This window comes from Ichthyophthirius multifiliis (assembly GCF_000220395.1).
Source record: "Ichthyophthirius multifiliis unplaced genomic scaffold scaff_1120509249435, whole genome shotgun sequence".
Lineage (NCBI taxonomy): Eukaryota > Ciliophora > Oligohymenophorea > Hymenostomatida > Ichthyophthirius > Ichthyophthirius multifiliis.
The window spans coordinates 7,961-25,281 of NW_004087714.1; the positions used below are offsets into that span (position 1 = coordinate 7,961).

At 20.0% G+C, this 17,321-nt stretch overlaps 4 protein-coding genes across 4 annotated transcripts, besides 17 other annotated features; 1 reads left to right on the forward strand and 3 right to left on the reverse strand. All coding sequences in view use genetic code 6, as the record gives it.

The window, feature by feature from the left end:
* Positions 1 to 15: part of a microsatellite that runs on past the window's edge.
* Positions 1 to 22: part of a microsatellite that runs on past the window's edge.
* A 1,884-nt stretch (positions 23 to 1,906) lies between these two features.
* Positions 1,907 to 1,957: a microsatellite.
* Positions 1,958 to 2,142: 185 nt separating this feature from the next.
* Positions 2,143 to 3,855, reverse strand: IMG5_004170 (hypothetical protein; the record flags this gene model as incomplete). Its single annotated transcript, XM_004039925.1, has 2 exons — positions 2,143 to 2,591; positions 2,958 to 3,855. The coding sequence occupies 2 exons, from the start codon at positions 3,853 to 3,855 to the stop codon at positions 2,143 to 2,145; spliced, it is 1,347 nt and encodes a 448-aa protein (XP_004039973.1).
* A 198-nt stretch (positions 3,856 to 4,053) lies between these two features.
* Positions 4,054 to 4,145: a microsatellite.
* A 47-nt stretch (positions 4,146 to 4,192) lies between these two features.
* Positions 4,193 to 4,221: a microsatellite.
* Positions 4,222 to 4,501: 280 nt separating this feature from the next.
* On the forward strand, positions 4,502 to 5,494 carry IMG5_004180 (hypothetical protein; the record flags this gene model as incomplete). Its single annotated transcript, XM_004039926.1, has 1 exon — positions 4,502 to 5,494. The coding sequence occupies one exon, from the start codon at positions 4,502 to 4,504 to the stop codon at positions 5,492 to 5,494; it is 993 nt and encodes a 330-aa protein (XP_004039974.1).
* A 1,285-nt stretch (positions 5,495 to 6,779) lies between these two features.
* Positions 6,780 to 6,819: a microsatellite.
* Positions 6,820 to 7,349: 530 nt separating this feature from the next.
* Positions 7,350 to 7,388: a microsatellite.
* An 877-nt stretch (positions 7,389 to 8,265) lies between these two features.
* Positions 8,266 to 8,412: a microsatellite.
* Positions 8,413 to 8,853: 441 nt separating this feature from the next.
* IMG5_004190 (kinesin family member 17, putative) lies at positions 8,854 to 10,684 on the reverse strand (the record flags this gene model as incomplete). The annotated part of the gene is made up of 4 exons (XM_004039927.1): positions 9,879 to 10,684; positions 9,669 to 9,822; positions 9,424 to 9,620; positions 8,854 to 8,947 (listed from the first exon to the last, which is right to left on the reverse strand). The coding sequence occupies exons 1-4, from the start codon at positions 10,616 to 10,618 to the stop codon at positions 8,854 to 8,856; spliced, it is 1,185 nt and encodes a 394-aa protein (XP_004039975.1). The 5' UTR covers positions 10,619 to 10,684.
* Positions 9,231 to 9,352: a microsatellite.
* Positions 9,272 to 9,348: a microsatellite.
* Positions 9,276 to 9,347: a microsatellite.
* Positions 10,685 to 11,865: 1,181 nt separating the features above from the next.
* Positions 11,866 to 11,908: a microsatellite.
* A 119-nt stretch (positions 11,909 to 12,027) lies between these two features.
* Positions 12,028 to 12,071: a microsatellite.
* Positions 12,072 to 12,378: 307 nt separating this feature from the next.
* On the reverse strand, positions 12,379 to 16,717 carry IMG5_004200 (hypothetical protein; the record flags this gene model as incomplete). The annotated part of the gene is made up of 8 exons (XM_004039928.1): positions 12,379 to 12,470; positions 12,601 to 12,633; positions 12,685 to 13,360; positions 13,407 to 14,810; positions 14,854 to 15,096; positions 15,146 to 16,365; positions 16,422 to 16,590; positions 16,637 to 16,717. 8 exons carry the CDS (start codon positions 16,715 to 16,717, stop codon positions 12,379 to 12,381), a joined length of 3,918 nt encoding a protein of 1,305 aa, XP_004039976.1.
* Positions 15,305 to 15,338: a microsatellite.
* Positions 16,166 to 16,207: a microsatellite.
* A 14-nt stretch (positions 16,718 to 16,731) lies between the features above and the next one.
* Positions 16,732 to 16,776: a microsatellite.
* A 467-nt stretch (positions 16,777 to 17,243) lies between these two features.
* Positions 17,244 to 17,321: a microsatellite.

Sequence of the window (17,321 nt, forward strand, 5' to 3'; positions counted from 1 at the left end):
TTAATATAATTATATTTATATAATACTTAACATAACATTAAGATCCGAAAATAAGAGATGCGAAAACTAAAAAAAGTGGTTTTCCAGGAGGCATTAAAGTTATACCTTAGGCTACTATTTTATGCCCCCTACACATTAAATCAAAAGCAACTAAATAGCTATGTCTATTAAAATCTCCTATAGTAATAAAGTTTATTGAATCTGATTCTAATTATACAATGTTATTTATATTTTAATTTGTTAAATTTAAACGTGCCTAATAAGCATATTTAATAATATTTTAATCTTTTATTATTATTTTCATAAAATCTACATAATTATGGCATTTTTTAAATAATTCGCTTGCTTCACATTCTACATAACTATTTTATATTCTTTCGTTTAATTTAGAGTAATTCCAATATCTTTTTAATATTTTAATATTCTAATATATATATATATATATATAAAAGATAATAAGACCTTTGCTTTAAAGTCAATATTTTTTTAATTAAAATGTTTAAATAATTAAATGGGAAAAACTCAATATAAACAGCCGAAAATTTAAATGAAATTTTTTTAACATGTTCTTATTTTCTATCATATTTAGGGAAAAAATAACTATCACCTAGTTATTAACTACAAAAATTCTCAATCCCGGTCTTAAAAAGACTTATTAATTATTATTTTTATTCTATACTTAAAGTAGAAAACAAATATCTCGTATTTTCCACAATAATAGTACTCAAAGGATCCATTTATTCAACAACTAAAAAAGAGCGAATTTTTTTCATTTCTTTAGGGTCAAAGATATCCGATTTTATTGTATATTTATTAAATGCACCTGCTAAACAGAATTTTATTTTTTCCACATGATCTTCATTATTTAAATCTTTGCATTTAAAAAGCTCATTTATATATCCAGCTTCTTTAGGAATTCTGAGTTTAAAATCTTCTCTAGAAATAATGATTTCTCTTAAAATCTTATATTATTTAAAATATTTTTAAAAATAAAAGCATAAAATATATACTTTAGGATCACAAAAATGTGCTTTACACCAAGTTTTTTCTTCTCTAGAATAAGACTATTTTTTGAAAAAATTGAGGTACTTTCTACTAATAATATATATATAATCTTCCTCATTTTAAAGAGAAGGTATATTTTATTTAAAGCTTTCTAATTCTTCCTCATCTTCATTATTATAGTAATTATTATTAACAGAATTTTAATTATTAAATATTTCTTATTTAAAAAATTATTTATCTTTTTTCATTCTGGCAATATATTCAGGCAAAAAGAAACATTCTTCCCATTCCTTAAATAATTTAAGCTAAATAATCATATCAGATTAAAACCCAGAGTCATATTTAAACAAAACATCAGTAAACTAAGCCAAAGCATCAAACTCAGTACTAATTTTCTAAAAAGGAATAAAAAATTATTTTCTTTAAGAAAAAATAGAAGCAATAATAATACACTCAATTAAGCAATCAAAAAAATACCCAAAACAAATAAATTTCCCCAATTTAATATTACAAGGAATATCATTATAAAACCTCCCTAATTTCGTTACTTTTACCTTTATTTTTTCTAAAGTCTACTCTTCGATTATTTATTAAACTTTAATCAATTTTAATGCCCCTATAGATATTAAGTTTTCCATAGCTTAAAAAATATTATAATCAGAAGGACTTTCTATTGCCCTTAAAAGAACTCTTACAGGATCTTCGAACATTCGAAGTTTAGGCTTTTATTTTTCATCTTCTTTTGGTCTTTAACTATCGTCCTAGTAATGCTTTTATTTTTTTTATTAATGAAAACTTGATTACTCGGATTTTAATTCTGATTCTTGTTTCTTTATCATAGTTTTTTATAATATTATTTCATCTATTAATTCAGTTTCTTCGCATTCATTATCTTTTTTTTTATAAATATTTATATATTTATATATATATATATATATATATTTTATATATAAAAAAAATAATATATATTATTTTTTACTTATAATTTTAATTTTATTTTCATTATCTTCCCCTTCATCTAATATTTTAATTTTCAATATAACTTTTTCAATTGGACATCTAAGAATTTCCGGAGTTTAATAATCTTTAATATCATTAAAAAAGAACTCTTTCGGAATAACTCTAATATTAAACCCATCACAGTTTCTACCAGTCTTAAAAATAATAATCAAACAAACATACTATGTAAATTATATATATATATACTCTCCCAGCTCTTTAAATAATAGATGCTTTACTAGACCAAGCTAATTATAATCTTTCAATTCCATTAGAATGATTATAATTGATTTCTTTAGTAAGACAAAAATCAAAAACAACAAAACAGAAAGGAATAGTAATTGAAGATTCCGCAATATTAGTTGCTAGAATAATTTTCTGGTATTTTTACTAGCCTAAAAGTTCTCTAGTATTCACATCTCCTAAACTAGAATGTAACTCAAGAATTTTATAAGGAAACTACTTTATTTATTAAACTGGACTTTTCATAATATAATCCTCTAAAGTTTACCTCATTTTAATTATCTCATTATACCCTGGTAGAAAAATAAGAATACTTCCATTTACATTATATAATTAATTTAAGGCTTATTCTTCCTTAAAAAGCACTCTTTTAACTTAAATAGTCACTAAAAGATACAAATCTTCATTTAGTTCAGGTCTTCTGATATTGAAATAATTCTTATTACAAAACTTCTTATTTATATCTATATCGTTAAGCCATACTAAATGTACTTAGTAAGTTTTCTTGACTTAAATTTCCACAAAATTTTATTTATTTTCTTTATATGGTCCATTATATTTACACACTGCACTATTTTCAATGTCTTAATTTTCCTAATTTTCATAATCATCAACTCCCCAATTAATATTCTACTACTAGTTATCTGCAGTAGGCCAAAAATTGGAATTATTTTACTAAAATCCTTAATTTTGTTAATTTTTAGACTTACTCGAGAATTTCTACTAAAGGAAATAATTTTCTGTTTAGAATTAATCCATTTCGATTTCTTCCTTTAAAGAGTTTAATTAATTTTCCGAAAAATAATTCAAAAAAATCTCTTTATTTAAAGTCGCACTCATAATAACCAATTTAACTTCCGAAGACTCCTTTTATAAACTTAAAAAAGTCTTCAAAGCAATTAAAGCGAAATCAGATTCTATTCCCCTCTCATGTACTTCGTCTAAAATAATATGAGTGTATTCCGATAAAAATCCCTCAGGGTCATTTACTAGTTTCTATAGGAAAATACCTATAGTTACGTATAGAATTTGAGTACTTTTGTTCTATCTTGATTCCTATCCGATTTAATAACCTACTCTAACGCCTAAAGGACTTTTTAATTCTTCTGAAACACGCTAAGCTAGTGCTATGGCGGCTACTCGACGTGGTTATGTGACTATTATTTTCGATTAGACATTCTGAATTGCTATAAATTTGGGGATTTGAGTACTTTTACCACAACCAGTGTTCCCTGAAATTACTGTTACTTAGTTTCTTCTTATTGTTTTTACTATTAGTTGTTAGTTATCATGAACTGGTAAAGGTTCTTGGCCAGGAAGCAGTAATTCATTAAATTAATAAGGATTTTCTTATTTTAAATTTGGTGAGGGTTATTCTATTATTTCTAAAGGAGAAGAGTTTATTTAATATTAAGGATTTATTTATTATTAAGATTATTGTTCAGGATTTAATTTAGAGTGTTTTCTTAAAGGAGGGTCGGATATTATTACTAAATCATTATTTGATGTTTATTATAATTCTTGTTAATATTCTTCTTATTAATGCGGATTTTTAAATGGAGTGGCTTTTAAAAGGACAGATAATGATTGAATTTAATTATTTTTCATTTTATTTATTTTATTTTTTTCAAAAAATTTTTTTTTGGTTTTAAGCTAAATTTTTTTAACATCCAAATTTTTAGAATTATTTACTTTTATTCTTAGTATTTAAAAAAACCTGTTTTAATTGTTTTTTTTTTTTTATTATTAAAAAAAACAAAAAAAGGGGGGGGAGGGGGAAATTTATTCGCATTTTTTTTTATTTTTAATATTATTATTAAAAAAAAAATAAAAAGTTAAATAATCTTAAAATGAATATTAATTTTTATAAAAAAAAAAAAAATTAAATAAAAATAAAAAATAAAAATGGTTTTTTCCGAGATTTAATTATTAATTAAGTTTAGTGATTTTTTTTTATTTTTTTTTATTTTTTTTCTCAGATTATTATTTTATTATTATAATTTATTCTTTATATCAAAAAAATTCATGTTTGACGAAATTATTAATAATTTAAATTCTTATTAGAGTAAAATAATAACTCCTTTCGGCGAATTATGTACAGTTCCTTTCAATTTATCATAATAATCCCTAGAATTCCGTAATATAGAACAAAATATAAACAAATTAAAATATAATTTAAATGCAACTGAACATAAAAATACATTCGAAGGCCAAAGATACCAAGATCTGCAAAATTATTGCTTGAGCTACCTATATGACCATTTTAAATTCGATCCGAAATAATATTCTTTATAAGAATTCGGAAATTCTCTTCTAAATGTATATTCACAAATCTCAAAGTTATTTTTAGAAAAAGAAGATATAAAAATATACACGAAAAATGCTTCGATATTCGAGAATTAAATAGTATGGATATTAAATAAAAAATGCGAATTAAAAACCTTCCAAAAGCCAATGGAACTATTAGAAAAAATACACGAAAAAATAAAAGAAAATTAAGATTTTTTCCATATAATATCTTTAGACGAAGATTTTTAAGAAGAAAAAGAACTAGAAGAAATCCTCGAAATAATACTAGGAATAAAAGAAAACTAAGAAAAAAAAGGAATCTAAAAAAGCAATATCTACACTATATTAAACATCTCCAATTTTATATTAAAAAAGCCTAATTTTTTCGAAAAAAATATACTTTATTATATAATAGATTTTTTCATTATAAATCCACAAAAAACCCTCTTAGGAGGTTTAAATAAAACACCGAATTTAGTTTTTTGTAAAAAAAATACAGTTATAAATTTTTTATAAGACAAAGGAAGAAAAAGCTCCTAAAATTTAAATTTTAACCTTAATAAAATATATACTTTAGTATCTATTTTATAAGCTTTTAATAAAATTTCCTTTGAAAAAATCAATGAATAAAACGAAAAAAATACTCTAATTTTACAATAAATATTAAATGATAAATAAAAGCATCAAGATTAAAAAAAAACGCTTAAAATTCTCCAAGAAAGTTAAAATATCTTCCAAATACAAATAAATGTCTAAAATTCACTCTTTTTTGATTTATAAAACCAGTCTTTTCTCCACCCATAACTTCTAGTCTAAATTTTAAACGATTTTTTTGGTATATAAGCATTTTGTGGGTACAATATATATTTAGAAAAAGACCACAAAATACTAAATGTGCCCAAAAAAATAATTTATTGGAAAAATTAAGAATTCAAAAGCCAAATATAATTCGGTCTGAATGAATTTGTACAAGGCTATGTATAATTAGAAACCTCTTTTATACATAAAGAAACCGATTTTTAATATTTAAGTCAAGCATTAGACCTTATAGTGGAAAAAGGCGAAGAAATAATACCCTTTTATTAAGAAAAAAAAGGTATTTTTTCCATGAAAGATTTCCATTTTTAAAATTACGATTTTTCATATGCAATTATAGGAAAATTGTAATTTAAAAAAAAACAAGAAAATACTATTTATGTGGAGGAAACACTAAAAGCACAAATAGAAGAAATGAGAAATGTATTTAAAAATATAAACCGATATTTTTCAGTCAAAAACGGTTTCTCGAAAGAAAAAACAAGCATTTTTAGTCAAAAAAAAGGCGAAGAGAGTTTCTTTTTCCCAATATCTAGTACTCCATTAAATATTCTAGAAGAAAATATTCTCTAAAAAATAATATTAACATCCAGTTTATTTGAATTATCGAGTAAAATAGAATAAAAAATTAAAAAACCAGCCATATAGGAAGAAAAACCTAAAGAAAGTTCTCCAAAACCACCTGTTATTATTGAAAAGAAAAAAGAAGTAATTATAAGTAAAGAAGAAATGGAAGAATATATGAGAGAATTCGAAATGGAAGAGAAAAAAAAAGAAATGGAATTTTAATAAAAAAAACAGGAAAAAATCAAAGAATAAATACAAGAAATATTAAAGGATGAAATTTTTAAAAAAGAAGCGGAAAAAAAAGCTTAAGAAAAATTCATTTTTTCAGATTTAAAGCCTTCGGTTTTATTTAAAAATTCTCTGGAAAAAAGGGAATTCCGAAATAAAAATTTATAATTAATCTTCACTTTTTTTGCTAAAAATAAAGAAAAAGAAAAGAAGGAGGAATTTAATAAATTACATAAGAAAAATAAATCAAAAAAAACTGAAATTGATTAAAATAATCATAATATACTAAATAAAAAAAACACTAAACTTTAACTATAAATTTTAAATAATTTCTTCTTTTTGTTTAAAATTTTATTTTTTTTAATTCCTAAATAAACACAGAAAAGCTAATTTAAATTTATTAACTTTTTTCAAATAAAACTGATTAAGAAATGAATTTTAATTAATTCTTTTTAGCTTTAGAAAAACTTTCCTTACTAGCATTTTTAGATAAATAGGAGTTTATCACTTCTTTTGATAAAATAGAGGCTTTATATAACCATATATAACTAGATGATATTCAATTTATTAAAAATAAACTTTCTGAAATAAATAATAGCCTATCTAATAATGATAGCTATTAAAAACATGATATTAACAAAAATAATAATATAATTAATAAAAATAATAATAATATATAATTATCAGAAAATCTATAAGAAAATTTATTAAATGAACTTGATTATGATGATTATTTAGAATAGCCACTTATTGATAAAAACGGCACTAACATATTTAATTAATAAAGTAATTTACTTGCAAATGATTACCAATTAATTAATTAATAATAATAAAAACCTTATGTTTAAAAAAACTATTATTCTTTAGAAAATATGAGATAAGAAATGATGAAAAGGGTTAAATAAATTTAAGAAAATGAAAAAAATAAATAAAAAGAAATTCTTAGTTTTATTAAAAATTCACCCATAAAACGCAAAAATAAATCAACATTTTTAACTAAAATCTGAAAAAAAATAAAAATATATATATATATATATTATATCTCCATAAATTAAGACATCTAATATAATCCCAATATTTATCTCTACAAAAAAAAAAAAAAAAGAATCATTTAAACTGAAAAATAAGTTAGTTTGAGGGACAATTAATTTATAATAACAAAAAACATAAAATTATAATATATCTTTATTTTTTTTATAAATATATACAAAATAAATTAATATACATAAAAAAATTTATATTTATTTTATTAATATTTAAATCTTTTATATACTATTTGATATTTAATTTTTTAAAATAGAATAATACAATAATATATAAGAAAATAATTTAATAGCAATTAAAATACATACTTTTACTAACTTTTTATTTTATTCTATTTTTACTAATTTTTTATTTAAAATGAATATTTTATGTTCATTATTTTTAAAAATAAAATAAATTACAGAAAAAGTAAATAAATATAAGGAATAAAAAATATAACTTTTTATTTAATATACTAAGTAAGACATAAAATAAATTAAAAAAATATAATATTAATAATATCTTTTTTTAGAAATAAATTATAACGAGTGTATAAATTTATATGAAATTATGTTATATTAAAAAAAATAATATTATTAAATAAAATTTAAAAATACATAATAATATTAGTTTATAATATCATTTATTGGGATTATTTATTTTATCTAATTTTATTTTATTTGGAGATTTATTTATAATATTATCAACATTTAAATCATTTGATTACAAAGAATTATTAGAAGAATTCAATAATAACCCTTTTTATTAAATAGGTTCTAATTAAACATCTATAAAACATATATTATTAATATATTAATTTAATAATAAAAAATAAAAATAACTTTTAAGAACTTTTATTTATTAAAAAGTATTTTATTAATCTTAATTTTATTAATTATTGAAGTTATTTCCTTACTTATTAAAATCAGACAAAGATAATGGATTTAATTGAACTTTTGGAACTTTTAATTTATCTAAAAAAATAAAATATAAAAAACTAAGCATAAAAAATAACCTTAATTTTATTTCTCAATTTAAGGCGGTGTATTAAAATTTGAATAATTATCTTTTCTAGAAAATCCACTGCTAAAATTTTTATTATTACTATTATTACTATTATTATTATTATTATTATTATTATTATTATTATTATTATTATTATTATTATTATCATTAAAATTATTATTATGATTTTTACTATGATTTCTAATATTTTTATAATTATTATTCATGTTATTATTAGCATCATTATTTCCATTACTATAATCTTCTTCTTTCCAATTACTATTTGAAAATATACTTTTTTTATTTTCATCTGCAATATCAAGTCTTTAATAACTTCCGTTTGAAAAATCTCTCATCTTATTTTATTTTTTATCGTAACTTTATGATATTCCTATTTAATTATTTGATTTTTATTCAAACACTAAACTTCTTTATTGTTTTTCATTTTATAATTATTCCTATCCTTAAACTCCTGGTAATTTAATAAACTAAATTCCTTTATTAGCTTTTAAATAAAAATAAGGTAATTTATACTATTAATAATCATCAGACCATTCTCCTTAGCTTTTTATAATACTTATTTCTTCTGCAGTAAGTAACATATTACAAATCTCTTAATAAATTTTTAACTCATTTTATTACATTCTAATTGTATCTAAAATATCTACTTTTTAAATTTCATTTTCTTTTTATAGATCTTTTACTTCCTACGTTGCTTATTTATATTTCGATCTTAATTTTTTAACAATTTTCCTTGTTTCTTCCAACTCTTCTTATAAATTTGAATATTTATGTTCCAAAAACAAAAACTATTCTTCTTTTTCTTCTTTTTCTTTCTAAATTTTCTCTTATTCTAAAATTTTTTATTTCAATTTACTCCTCATAGCTTTTATTTTTTATTTCTTATCATCATCCGCTCCACCTCCATCCATTACTTTATTTTACAAATCTTTAATTAATTATTCCATTTACTATTTTTCTTATATCTACTAATTATATAGTTCCTCTTTTTTCTTTAATTCAACCTATATTTTTTAATTTTAAGCATTTAAATCATTTTATTAATCTTTTAATTTCTATATTTATTCATTTCCTAATTAATTATTATTATTTTATTAATTATTATTAACCTATTAATTATTATTATTCTATTAATTATTATTATTTTATTAACTTTCCATAGGTTAATTTACTTAAATTTTAAAATCTGTTAATGAAACCTGTTCTCCATTTTACTATTTTAATAACATTTCTTTTAATTTTTTTATTTCTTCCTAATATTCCTTTAACATTGCATCTTTAGGGTCCTAATTGACTTTTGGTTAATTTTTTATATTTTTTGCCCTCGAGGCATATCTTAAAGTACTCAAAGTTTCATCATAATTATAATCTGCAGGCGAAATAGCTGCAATCATAATAGTTTTAGTATTTCCTCCTAAAGAATCCTTTATTAAAATAAAAAAATACATAACAATATGTTTTTAATTATTTACTTATAATAGTCTAGTCAATTTACTATCTCTATAAGGTATATGTTAAGTTTTCCCATCAACCAAAGCTGAAATAACATTTCCTAAAGCACTTAAAGACAGATTAATTTTCGTAGCTTCTTTAAGTCTATCTCCTGTAGCCTAAGTTTTACTCTGCCTAAAAAAATGGTTGGGGGGTGAAACAAATAAATTAAAAAATATTAATAATATAACCTCTCAGATCCTGCCAAATCAACTAAATTAAGTTTTCCAGCAGTAATAGAGTCATCTTAGCCTTCTATTTCTGATTTAATTTAGCATTCTATATATAAAGTAAATAAAGAATGAGATCTTGAAGAGTCCTTATTCATCGCCGTGGCTCCAACACTTCTATTATCAGTCCCTATAGACATCCATTTATCCATTTCAGCTATACTTTTTACCACGTTCATTGTCACATCCTTAATAAAAACACCTTTATCGGGTGATTCTTTCAATTCTAATTTCGCTTTGCAATCTTTTGCTAATAAATCGTGAATTTCTTCATTATAAATTTCTATATATGAGCACCTAATAAGAAATTTCCTATCATTAGCGCTCTCTACTATATTAATTAAATGGGAAAAAGTTCTTGGAATAATACCCTTTTCTACCTCATCGGTAGGAATTCCAACCATACTATGTGTTTTACCACACCCAGTCTATCCATAGGCAAATATTGTGCCATTATAACCTTCAACCACACTCTCCACTAATGGAAAAGCTGTACTTTCATATACATTTTACTATATACTATTAGTAGAAAATACACAATCATATGTAAAAGTCTTAGCACCATCTACTCCTCCTTCTTTAGAATTAATTGTTATGGAATTTTTTTTTGTATCCACATCTATTATTGCTTAACAATTTTTGGCTATTTCTTATTTATTCATAGGTCTACAACGAACCATTACTTTTACAGTTTCTGCCATTTTTTGCTATTTTTTTATATTTGAGTATAAAGAATTTTTTTTTTTTTTTTAAAGAGCTTTTTTTTTTTGGAATTTTTATTTAACTTATGTATATTTAACAAATTATAATAAAAAAAAATAAGGAGTAAAGAAAAATAAATAAATATATATGTTTCAATTTTATTAAAAAAAAATAAAAAATTAATTCAGGGCAATTCATCTATATTATTTTATTTATAAAATTTCCATAAAATTAAAATAATCTATTAAATCCTTTCAAAAAGTTAATTCATTACTTAATAAGCCAAATCCTCACAATTAACCTAATTAACTAAATACTCAAATATTTTCTCCCTTTTAGCCGCTGAATTCATAGCTAAAGATGCTCCTGCTTTTATCAAAAAAGTATGATGTTTCGAAAACGCATAATCATAAGCTTTAGAAAATACTTTACTCGAACTTTATTTTTTATCAATTAATAATTACTCAAACATTACTTTCAAAAAATCTTAAAACCACATCATTCTTAATAAATTTCTCGAAAAAGAATTATATTTACAATATTGAGGGTCGTTTGTTAATTTCTTATTATTTTCTCCATTTAATTTATGAATATTTAAATTCATTTCCTTTTTGATTATTTAAAAAATCATTCCATTGCATTCGTCTTTATATAAATTGCTCTTTTCGCGCATTATATCGACTTTTTCGATTACATCACTGAATGCCATATTTAATAACTTGCCCATTTTTTAAAATATTTTTGTGAACTCGAATATAAATTTGCATATTTCTTCATTTGGAAGATCTTAACTATTCTCATATGTTTGAATTGCTGTATCTAACCATTTTATACATGATTCATAATCAAAGTCTTTATTAGAATTTTACATTTGATTTTATATATATAATTACAGTACTTTTATTTAATTTTTATTTTAAGATTAAAAATAAAATAATTTATTATAAGAAAATTTTAATTTTTAATTGTATATAGTAATCTAATAAACAAAATAATATTATTATTGGATAGTTTTATCATGAAAAAGATTATATATAATATTATTTTATAAACACGTTTTATTTATTTTTAAATAGATATTATTTATTCATTATTATGTATAAATTTATTATTATATATTTAAATATAATTTTGAAGAAAAATTAATTTAATTTATATATTATTTAAAAAATAATTTTATATCACAAATATATAGAAAATTAATTTTTATATTTATTTCTGTCCTTTATATATAAAATTACACTTTTTTTTAATAATTAATTTTTAATAATTAGTTTTTAATTATTAATATATTTTTTAAAAACTAAAACAATTATTAAATAAAAAAATTAAATAATAAGATAATAAATTTGAAAATATTTTTGTATATAATTTTTTATTTTTTTAAATAATATAAAATTAATTAGTTTTAAAATAATAATAAACTATTAAATTAATAAAAAATATAAATTATATATATATATATTTTATCTATATTTTTATTTTTTTTTAAATATAAATTTTGATAAATTTAATTTTTTTTTTAAAATTAAATGTAACATAAGAATAAAAACTTTTTAAATAAAATATATAAATAAAAAAATTTTAAATATATTTTTCCAAGAAAATATATTTATTATTATTTCAATAAATTTGTTTTTATCATTATTAACTTTTTTATATTTATTCCATTCTTTTCTTTTCTTCTTATTACTTTATAAGTAATTCTCTTTTCAAATATTCTTATTCAGACTATTAATATTATTAATATGCATTTGCATCATACTATTGAAAGAATCTATTATTTGGATTATGTCCAAACTTAGCATTTATTTTCGCAAATTTAAGTCTTTATTTTAAAATTTCTCTTTCCTATATTTTATATATAACAAATAAATAAATTAAATATATATCATATATAAAAATACATCATTAGTATGAATATTTTTATCTTTTAAATTATTATTATCTTGTTCTTTTTTATCTTTATTTTTATTTTTACTTCCTTTATTAGTTCCGAATTCTCTTGAATTTCCTAAAAAAAAAAAAGTATTTAAAATAATTCCTAAAAAAATAAAATTAAAACCATTGCTATCAGTACTTTATTAAATTCCTTTTTTCTTCTCTGCTAATGCACTTTCAAACCTATATAAAAAGAGCAAAGAATCTTTAATTCTCGGATCTTCTGGTTCTAAATGCTAAAAAAAAAAAAAAAAAAATCCAAAAAAATTAAAAAAACAGATTTAAAATTTTGTTACTTTTTTCAAAATTTCAATACATTTTTATTAATAATCAATAGCCTATTTAATATCATCAATATCATAATGAATTAAAGCAATAGCCTAATAACATCCAACAATTTTTAAATGATCTTTGCCATAAATAAATATATTTCTATCTAAAGCTTCTAGTAGGCAATTAAGAGCTTATTAATGTTATTCATTTTCTTAAAACATTAAAGATAAATTAAAAAAGCAAAACTAAGTATCAGGATGAGCTTCTCCTCCTACTAAAAGATAAATGAATAATGATTTTTTTATATATTTGCAAGCAACACTATATTTTTTCCATCCAAAGTAATAAAATCCTAAATTTTGATATCCTTAAGCGATTTAATAATGATCAAAACTATATATTTTCTACAATATTTTAATTGATTATTTTTAATAATAAATAGCATTTGCAAAATCTCCTAATTTATAATAAATAGCACCTATTTTATTATGACAAACTCCTATATCTTTATGATGATTTCCATAAAGCTATTTTAATATATATTTAATATAATTTTTGTTATAAAAAAAATACATTAAATATTATTTATATAGCACTATGATAATATTCTAAAGCTTCTTAAAACTTTTATTCATGTAAAAACTATTGAGCAGTTTCAATAGTTTATCTAATATCATCCGAATAAACATCAATATATTTAACATTTGGAGTAATATTTTAAATATCTTCAGGTGTAAAAGGTAAGAACTCATTATTATTCAATAAATTACTTGTATTATTTTTCTTTTCATTCAAATAATCTTAATAGCTAAAATAATAATCTTTATATAAAATCTAAACACCAATAGTTCTTAATAAATCTCTCAAAATCGAAAGCTTATTGAATTTTAAATTAAGTAAATTCAAATTTGACATATTTTCAGGAAATCCATCATATCCGTATCTTTTTTTAGCTAAATTGAGTACTTTTTCCCAAATTTGGGAAGGCTTTAATTTTGATACTTCCCATTAAGGTAAAACAATGCAATTACTTTTATTTAAAACTTATATTTTTTACTATTTGTTACTATGTTATTTCTTATTTTTCTTTCCTTATTTATTTTTCTCCCCTCCTCCCATATTTTCATTATTTGTGTTATTCTTTTATTAGCAAATTTCTCCTTTTTCCAACCTATCTCTAATATCAGAAACACTAAAAATACAATTCAAAGCATTTGAAATTGAATAAGGAATTTCATTTTAAACTGAAAGTCTCATAATTTCTCTTAAAACATGTTTCAAGCATTTAACAAGAAGAGTTTTTTATAAAATCATTAAAATATGTGGATAATCGTTTTAATTTAAAGAATTTATCACTTTTCCTAAATATCTTATATTAACCCCATTTAAATGAAAGCAATCACTTACACTTAACGAATCAGCTAATCTGCTATTTTCTTAATTATTTACAAGGTCATTTATTAAATTAGGAATTCCTTTATTTATTAAATACTCGGCTAGTTCTTTTAACTCATTTTCTTATTTTATTAACTTTTCGTTTGGAACTAAAGGAGCTTTTGTACTTATATTTGTATTTAATTTTAATTTTATATGATTTTCTGGATTTTATAAATATTCTTATAATTAAAGCAATTTTTGGACATTTTTCTTATTTTTTTCTTCTTCTTTTAAATCTTCTGCATTTGTTTCTTCTTCTTTTATTTAATTGCTGGCTTTTTCGAAATTCTTTGACATTATATAGTTAAATATCAACTCTTATCTCAATACACAACATGAATGTTCTTTACTATCTGGATAGTTCAAATCTCTAGGAGAAAGACGTAATAGATCTAAAATATATCTTCTACGATCACTTCCACGTATTCCTTTTATTTCAATAGAACCACTTAGACTATGTTCTTATTTATTTTCATCATAGAATAATACTTAATCATCTAAATTGAAATATTCGCAAACTTTTTTCATTATTTATTCAAACTAATTTTTTTTTTATAAGTATATTTATATATATATATAATACCTCTTTATTTGAAGTAATTGTTTTTCCATTATCTATAGAACCATATTCTGAACAATTATAATGATCACTATTTAAAATTCCAGGAATAACACTTTAAGCGATTATTTTTTTTCCTTTATAATCAACTAAGCATGTATTTAATAAATTTAAACCAGGAATTTCTAATTTATGTAAAATTCTTAAATTTCTCAAATCTTAATTTGCAACTGAAACATTAGGTGAATCATCACTCCCATTTTCTTACTTAATTTTGTTTTATTTTTGTTTAAATTAAAAAAAAATATTATTTTACTCTAAAATTATCGTCATTTTCTAATGCAAAAGAAAAAAAAATACTATTAAATACATAAACTTATTAATGAGGAGGATCCATAGGATTTAAAGGTTAAATATTTTATTCAATTACCGCTTTTGCACCTTCTAATGCTGCTCCAATAAAATCATTATATACTTTTATTAAAGCTTTATTTTTATTTAATCTTTATACGAAATCTTAAGAAGGTAAGTCTCTACATACTTATAATTCTTCGTTCCAATCTCTAATATTAATAGGATCAAATCCATATAAATTTAAAAGAGAGTTTTCACATCTATTCATATCCCATTAATGTTATTCTGGAGGTTGATAAAGCCATTTATTTCCATATTTGTAAAAGTTCAATAGAGGTTATTCTTATTTAGCTTCTGAATTTTATTTTATTAATTTTTCAAAATTTTCTCTATATTTTTTTTTTTACTTTTTATTAAATAATTTTGATTTTTACTTAAATAAAAGACTAACATTCATTAATAAATCAATCAAATTTTAAAATGGAACTGCATTTTTATTTAAAGGTTCTGGATCATAAAAATTAGAATTCGATTTATTTAAATAAAATCCTTATGGACAGACAGTAATATGGAAGTTTAAATTTTCTAAAGTTTTTACCTTTGTTTTTTTTTTTTGGTTTTTTTTTAAAAAAAAAACAAAAAATAATATTTATTTTAGTATTACATATAAATAAAATAAGTCGCCGTTTATTTTACGATAATCAGGTGGGGGATTAAAACCTGAAAAATTAATGAAATTTATACATTATATTGTATTTTAGCTTTTATTATCGTCTTAAAATACTTTATATATATATTTATTTAATAAAGAAGCATTTGTTGAGTCATTTAATGAATATGATGATTAGTTTTACTTAAAAAAATAGTTTTTAATATAAATTTCTTTATATTTTTACTTAATGTTCTTATTATGTTTTTGTGCCTTATTATTATAATTATTGTTAATTTGGTTAATTTGTATTTGTATCTTCTTCGTCCGAATTTATTTCTTATTGTTTTTCTTATTTTTATTAATTTTCCTATTCATCGCTTTTTTATTCTTTATGTAAATATTTTTAAATAAATTTCTGTAAAATTAGAATATTTATTTACTTGAATAAACAAATATTATATTTTAAGGATTTTTTAATGCTTCTTAAACTTTATTTAAATGATATTTTGCACTTCTTTCATCAAAAAGATCTTTTTAATTTTTTTTGATTTTTTTTTTTGAAGTTAAAAAATATTATTTTATTTACCTAATTTAATTTTTATAGTAGAATCATTTTATAATTCAGTTTAAGAAATTTCTATATATTCATTTAATCTTTTTTGATTGAATTCAAAGTAAAAGTTTTAATAAAAACACATTAAAGTAGATTCGCTTAGAAGTTATTTTATTTATAAAAGCATGTCATTTGGAATAACCTTTTTAATTTTAATGTTAGTTATTATTATTTTATTTTTTTATTACTTCTAAATCTAATAATTTATTTCCTTCAAATTCAAATGTTAATTTAATTTATTCTAAATTTTGAGTTTCGGCTTATTACATTATAATGTTAGATATATTTTTTTTATTATTTTTTTAATTATTTTATTAAATTTATTTTTCGTATATTATTATTAAATAAATTATATTTATATTTTTTTTAATTTTAATTTTTAATAATTAAGATATTCAAACAATAAATTTATATCAATACAATTTTAATAATATTTTTTATAAAAAAAAAAAAAAATATTTTTAGTAATCAAATGAAAAAAATTATATAAAAGCAACGTCTATTATATATTAAATTATATTTTAAATAGTTTTTTAATTATGGATATTCCCCATAATATTTGTTTTTGCAGCCTTTTTTAATATTTAGTATTGATAACTTTATAATATAAAGTTAATATTATGTAATTAAAATACTATTTAGTATTGGTTTTAAAAATATTATGAGATAAACTATATTTATTTTAATAATTATATGATTTTTTAGCTATTTTATATAATTATATATTTTTTGTCTCATTAAATTTTTAATTTATATTTAAGATATTAATTTAAAAGACATTAATATATTTGTGTTATATTTAATTTATTAAATATTTTTTATTTATATTTATTTTATTAATAAAATTTTTATCATATTTTAAATTTATAAAAA